Here is a 7,025-nt window from a genome sequence, read left to right as displayed (position 1 = left end):
CGGGCGGACCTCGCACCGCGGCGGGGCCGCGCCATGGGCCCGGACCGGGGGCCGCCGCCGCTGCCGCTGCTGCTGTTGCTGCTGGGGGCCGTGCGGGTCTTCTCGGCGGGGACTGTGTCCGGTAAGTGCCTGCTGCGGCCCGAGCTCTGCAGCCGGAGCTCCCGCCGGCGCTTCGCCGGGGCCGGGCCGAGGCCGAGGGGCCGAGGGTCTCAGCGTCTGCGAGCTGCAGAAGGGGGCGGGACACGCGAGGCCGTGGCTAGGGCGGGAATTGTGGGGCAGGCAGGACGGAGTGGGTAGCGGCTCGAGAGCTGGGCTCGCGACCCGTGCGGGGGTGGGGAGGGGTCTGGGATTGGAATGGAACCGGGGTCTGGGATGGGGCGGGGCCTGAGGGTGAGACTTCGGGGCGGGGTCTGGAAGTGGGGCGTGACCTTCTGTGATATTGGGGCGGGGCCTGAAGGTGGGCGGGGTCCTGAGGGTGTGGCTTCAGGGCCGAATCTGGCAGAGATGGAGGCGGGTGGGCGGGGTCTGAGGTTTAGGCTAGGCTGGGACCTAGTGGTGGGGTGGAATCTGACTGTGAGTAGGGAGCAAGGCTTGGTAGGTGAGGCCCCAGGGTGAGACTCCTGGATGGGCCAGAGTTGGGGCGCCCTGACTCAGCCTGTTAGACTGTGGTCCTATCTTGGGCGGGCCATGCGGGAGACGGGCTTGGGTGCATTTCCCAGGCTTGGGGGTGGGTCTAGGGGCGGAGTTTAAGGTGGGGCGTGGCCTAGGTGGAGCGGGGCACGTGAGGCTGGACGGCGAGGGCGCCAGTTGCTTGATCCTGATACCCCTTGCCTTCCCTCCCTCAGCCCGTGAAGTAGGCAGCGCAGCTGAAGCTGAAGAACTAGTGAAGAGTGGCCTGGCATGGCAGCCGCGTGGCAACGAGACGCGGGAGGAGGTGGGCCTGCCAGCTGCTGAGGAGGATGATAACACGTGGAGTGTGCCAGGTGCCCCTGAAACCGGGTTCGGGCCTGAGGAGGAGCCCAAGGCTTCTGCTGCAGTCACCAGCACTGCCTGGCTGGAGCCCGACAGTGCAGGCCTTGGCGGAGTGACCGCAGAGGCAGGTAGCGGTGATGCCCAGGCCCTGCCAGCCACCCTCCCAGCCCCCATCGACAACCTGGAGCAGTCAACGGTGCCCCCCAGCCCCCTTGAGGCTGCCGAAGCCAAGGCATTGCCTTCCCCCACCACTGCCCACCAGCTGAGCCCAGGCCCTGAACTCCCCAAGGAGAGCCCCTTGGAGGTCTGGCTGAACCTGGGCAGCAACACCCCTGATCCACAAGAGCCAGGGCCCACTGAGCCCCTTCCAGGCACCCTAGAGCCCCAGCCAGCCTCAGAGATCATCGACATCGACTATTTTGAAGGACTGGATGGTGAGGGTCGTGGTGTAGACCTGGGGAGCTTTCCAGGGTCACCAGGAACCTCAGACCACCACCCTGATGTGGAGGGAGAGACTCCTTCCTGGAGCCTGCTTGACCTGTATGACGACTTCACCCCCTTTGATGAATCTGATTTCTACCCCACCACGTCCTTCTATGACGACTTGGAAGAAGAGGAGGAGGAAGAGGATGACAAGGATGCTGTGGGAGGCGGAGACCTAGAAGATGAAAATGACCTTCTGCCCACAGAGAAGCCCGGCACAGGGCCGGGAATAGGCCAGCCCACCAGTCGGTGGCATGCTGTCCCTCCACAGCACACCCTGGGGCTGGTCCCTGGCAGCAGTATCGCTGTCAGGCCCCGCCCAGGAGAGCCAGGCAAGGACCTGGCCTCCAGTGAAAATGGCACCTTGTGCCGCAGCGGTTTTGTGCGCCACAACGGCTCCTGCCGGTCTGTGTGTGACCTCTTCCCCAGCTACTGTCACAATGGTGGCCAGTGCTACCTGGTGGAGAACATAGGGGCCTTCTGCAGGTATGTGGCAGGCAGCTGCAGCTGCAGGTGTGGGCAGGGTGGGATCAGGGTCCAGGAGACAGGAAAGCTCTGCTCAGGCTTTGCCTATAGCCTTTCTTGACTTTGGGGGATGGTTTTTCTCTCCCTTAATTGGTGATTATCTTTCTTGGTTTGATAATGAGTCCACGATGCAGTTTTAGAAGCTCTGAGTTTAGAATATCCCTATGTTGTAGCCTTCCACACACACCTCACCAGATCACCTGTCACCACCTTATTCTGCCTGACAGAAAAATCATGCACCTCCTCAGAATGCACCGCCTTCTTCTGGAAGAATCCTGTGGCAGGAATGAGCTGGGTGGTTCTTCACAAGCCATAGAAGTGGGGAAAATGCTCAGACTCCTCCCGGGAGGAGCCTTTCTGTTACTTGAGAGTTTCTCTTAAGTATCATTCCTTTTTTTTTTTTTTTTTAACATTTATTTATTGTGTGTGTATGTGTATGTGTGTGTGGCCAGCTCAGCCCACCAGGGGGCGGGGCTGGCTGGCATGTGGTGCTGGGGGATTGAACCGCGGTCCCTGTGCTTTGCCAAGCTTGTTCCAAGTAGGGGCTTTAGACCACTGAGCCATCTCTCCAGCCCCAAGTGTCATTTCTTGATGCTGCTTCTTTGTTCTTTTTGGAGGCCTGTGAAGAATCAGGTTTCTCAGCCTTTGATATTCTGGTAGGGTAACATAGAAAGCAGTGACCACCGAGCTCTTGGCATGGGAGCGTAAGCTGCAGCCCCATTTTGTGAACTCTCTGTCAGTGGCCGTGGTGCAGGGGTCACTCCAGTAAGCTGTGGTGGCAGTCCTACGGGAGTTGTCCAGCATTGCTCAGAGGACGCACTATGGTTCCAAAATGGTGGTGACGAGCTCCTGCAGATGGTGAAGGACTGCTAGCAGTATGAGGGAACCATGAAGCTTGCTCTTCAGACTTCAGTTTGGGGAGCTCTGGTGATGATTTCAGCCCGGAAGCTGTGGAATTTCTGTGCTAAATCATCTTTGGTTCTGACAGATGCTTGGAGTTTTCACCTTCAAAGTGAACTCCCCATTGGATCATGGAATCTGGAGCCTTAGCAGCCTCTGGGGAGAGGCTGTAAAAATTCCCAGCACCTCCTGGGGCACTGAGGGAATTCCTGAGCAGAGAAGTAAGGTTGTCCTCCTCACTGAGCTACGTGACTGCTACCCATGGCCTGCCAGTCCCTTGCTGCCTCAGTGGGCCTTCTGCACCTGTCCCTCATAGCTCCCCTTGTGCAGCCCCATCCCAGGGCCACACTGGGGCCCTGCTGCCAGCGGCCTTCTCTGGCTATGGACAGCCAGGCCTAGCCACGCCTGGAAAACTGTTTTTGCATTCCACTCACAGGAGACTGCTGAGCCTTTAGCTGCAGACTGCAGCACGCCTTTGTCTCCATCACCCCAACCCTCTGCGGGAAACGATCAGAGCTGTGGCAGAACTTCCCAGAGACCCTGGGTTAGAGGGCCACACTTGGAGGGGTCTGCATTCCCTGGCAACCTCACCCTGACAGACCCCCCATGATGGCAGAAGTTCTCGGGAAACTAAAGAATCCCTTACTAGCCGACTCCACCCTGTTCTGAATGTGGAGTAGCCAGTTCTGCAGCACATGATTTCCCCGTTTCTTGGCCCCTTTCTCTAGTCTGTCATTCACCCTGAGGTTCATGTCCTCCCTCCTTTGCCTGCCTCTGTATCCTTCTACATCTTTCCTCTTTGAAGCAGCCTGGTTCCCATGGAAACAGCAATGTCATTGGAAGAGTTGGAGCCTGGGAATGTCCCCAAGGGCAGGAGAAAGTCACTCAACAAAAGGACTAAAACCCACCCAGAAGGTTGATTCTCACTATGCTTGTGTGATAGTTCTCACAGCCATAGAAAGCTTCGGGAGCACAAGTGTGGAGGCTACAGGGACAGGAGACTGTCTGTCCATCTTCATGTTCGTCCTTGCCTGTCAGCCCAACTGTTCGGTGTCTGTTCAGCCCTTGTGAACTAGCTAGGATGCAGAGCAACAAGATAGGTTTTCATGCCGGGAGCAGGTTGGCCTTTGGTGCTGTTTGTCCTGTGGCTCATGTGTCATCGCCAAGAGCCAGAGCAATGCAGACCAGGAAGCCTCTGTCCCCTTGGTCATTTGACTGTCATGTCGTTTAGATTCACTTATTCAGTTCCTCTGGGCCTTGGTTCCCTCTTTTCCATCCCAGTGCTCCAAAGGTCCGGTCCGCCTCCTAGATGGCCATAGAGATGGGCGCAGAATGCTGACCTCGGGGTCTGTACAGATTCGGGTGCTGAAGAGCTTCCAGGGGTCCTGGGAGCAGGTGTGAGAAGGTGCTGGCCCAGGCCCTGGCTGCACCTGCCCCATCACCTCCGTGCCCCTGTCACTGCTGCAGGTGCAACACGCAGGACTACATCTGGCACAAGGGCATGCGCTGCGAGTCCATCATCACTGACTTCCAGGTGATGTGCGTGGCCATAGGCTCCGCAGCGCTCGTGCTTCTCCTTCTCTTCATGATGACTGTGTTCTTCGCCAAGAAGCTCTATCTGCTCAAGACGGAGAATACCAAGCTGCGGAGGACCAAGTGAGTGTGACCCCTGCCAGGGCTGTCGTGCCAGGGTCCCTGGCACCCGTTCTCCACCTCTCACTGAAGGTGCAGTGCTAGGTACTTACCCAAGATGATCCATCCCTATGCAGACAGTCTTCCCAGGAGCTTTCCCAGCACCTCCCACATTGGCCCTAGTCACTCACTGCCCTGGTAAGCTCACCTGCCTGACTGTACCCATTTCCCTGGTCCCCAACAGCCAGTGGCCAGTGTGAGCATTTCACTCCATGTCTGCATGGCATAACCACACCTCACACCTGCTGTCACTCAGCTCTTCCTCAGGGGATGCTAGGGAGAGAGGTTTTAGTGCCACATGACATTGTTTTTTTTTTTTATTTTTTATTTTTTTTAATGTGTGTGTGTGTGTGTGTGTGTGTGTGTGTGTGTGTGGCCAGCTCAGCCCACTAGGGGGCAGGGCTGGCTGGCATGTGGTGCTGGGGGATTGAACCGCGGTCCCTGTGCTTTGTTGAGCTTGTTCTAAGTAGGTGCTTTAGACCACTGAGCCATCTCACCAGCCCCCACATGACATTGTTTTTAAAAGCTGCTCAGCCACTGGTCTACACAGAACTATGAGGAATTTAAGAACTCCTCAACTGGGTACCAGAGCACACCCCTGCAATCCCAGCATTCTAGGAGGCTGTGGCAGATGCTGTTTCAAAATTTAAAAAGGGTGGGGATGTAGCTCAATGAGAAGGTTCTGGCTTCAATCCCCAATTACCTCAAAAAGGGAGGGAGGGAAAAAGGGAGGAAGGAAGGGAGGCAGGTAGGCAGGCAGGCTAGCTGGCTGGCCAGCCGGCCTCTCTACTTCTCCTTTTTGGAATTTGGTGGCAGTGTGGAGATGTCAGGCGGGGTTTACTTCTTCTCTTGTGGCCTTTAGGGCCACAGGGGGCTCTGAAGCTCTCTTCAGCTCTCCTTTGACAGCGTGATGCCTGTGTGTGCACATGAGAGTAAACATGCGTTCACCATTTGTTCCGACCTTGATGAGGATAGAATCATCCTCATCACTAAGCAAAACAGGAACCTTTCCAAGATGTCATGTGAGTCACAAAAGGAGGCAATGGGACTCATCTTCTTTAGGCCCCAGGAGACAATTTAAGCAGACTTGGCACTGCCTGTCCTCTGTACATTGCCCTGTGACCCCCCAGCCCAAGATTATCTCCAGAGTGTGATGGAAGGACTTTCCCTGGGAAAAGGACAAAACACCATCTGTTGTCCCTATGCCGGGTGGAGCCAGGCACTGTGCAGACGCCGGGGCTGCTCCCCACAGGGCACAGGCTGCAGGGGCCTCGGGCCTCTCCACTGTGCCTGTGCATCCAGGCAGAACTAACTGTGCACATGGTCACCCCAGAGAGACACAGCCAGGACCTTGGCCCTTGTGCCTGCAGGAGGCAGGGACCACCCAGATGAGGGCAGCTGCAGGTAAGGAGGGGCTGGGGAGTGACTGCCAGCATTCTGGAGGAGCGGGAGGCAGGAGGAGCCCGCCTTCCTCTGTTTCTCTGTGCACCTTGTTTCTCTCCGGAGCCCACTGGGGCTCCAGCGAGGCTCCGCGCGCATGGTGCAGTACAGATGCTGTTGCAGTTTATTGATTCTGAAGCACATATTTTCCCTCACATATTAGCATCTCTGAAATTGGATTGCGTGGTACAATCACTGGCATCTTATAATCACTGTCGGCCAGATGGTAGTCTCGATGTAGTTGTCGTTGCCTGGCACATACAAACGTGGTCATAGCTGTTCATATCGTTGTCAGTTCTTTATGTCAAGTCCAAATGAGCTACTTAAGTATCTAATAAAGCTGAGATGATAAGAAAATACTAGATCATAGTTTGGGTGGCAGAAGGTTTTTCCTAATGCTGCGTCCAATAGTGGTGCGTCTTCTTCCGTGGCGTTTGGTGGGGGGCAGCCTCTGACCCACAAGGCCCTGCTACCGTTGGTCCGTTTTGCCATGGTTACGTTCGTGCTCTGCTTCCTCTCTCCTCCCCTCCAGCAAGTTCCGGACTCCGTCTGAGCTCCACAACGACAACTTCTCGCTCTCCACCATTGCCGAGGGCTCTCACCCAAATGTAAGGAAACTTTGTGACACTCCCCGCGTCTCCTCCCCCCATGCCCGTGCCTTGGCTCACTATGATAACGTTGTCTGTCAGGTAACTGTCTTCTTCGCCTCTCTCCTCACTATGCATGCCTCAGCCTCCTCCTAGGCCTGTGCTCTGTTTTGGGGCGCAATCTCCAGGGCTGTTGGGGGTCGGTGTAGGGCCACAAAGGTGGGAGTGGGCAGTGAAGGTGGGCACAGGTGCTGGGTGGGTGGCGTGTGACTCCTCTGACAGCCATGGTTACGGGGACAGGGAGTGGAGACCTTTCCCTAGGATGCTTCAGGGTGTTTAGTTTCTGTGCTGTTGAATTAGGACCTTTCATTTTCCACATGAAGGGGGAAGATTCTGTCTTTGAAGAAGTTTCTGGGTGGCTTTTTT

The 7,025-nt window shown here is 56.4% G+C and overlaps 1 protein-coding gene across 1 annotated transcript in view; it reads left to right on the top strand.

Moving 5' to 3' along the window:
- The first annotated feature begins 33 nt into the window (after nt 1-33).
- The window catches only part of Cspg5 (chondroitin sulfate proteoglycan 5), a 12,193-nt gene continuing 5,201 nt past the window's right edge, over nt 34-7,025 (top strand). Inside the window, exons 1-4 of the mRNA XM_012516790.2 lie at nt 34-121; nt 846-1,941; nt 4,348-4,536; nt 6,545-6,620. Of these exons, the coding sequence (XP_012372244.1) occupies nt 34-121; nt 846-1,941; nt 4,348-4,536; nt 6,545-6,620 (1,449 nt within the window). The remainder of the gene's footprint in view (nt 122-845; nt 1,942-4,347; nt 4,537-6,544; nt 6,621-7,025) is intronic.

The sequence above is a fragment of the Octodon degus genome, unplaced genomic scaffold (assembly GCF_000260255.1).
Source record: "Octodon degus isolate 3935 unplaced genomic scaffold, OctDeg1.0 scaffold00126, whole genome shotgun sequence".
Lineage (NCBI taxonomy): Eukaryota > Metazoa > Chordata > Mammalia > Rodentia > Octodontidae > Octodon > Octodon degus.
The sequence above is the reverse complement of the archived record's forward strand: the minus strand, read 5'-3'. Positions and strand labels throughout refer to the sequence as shown.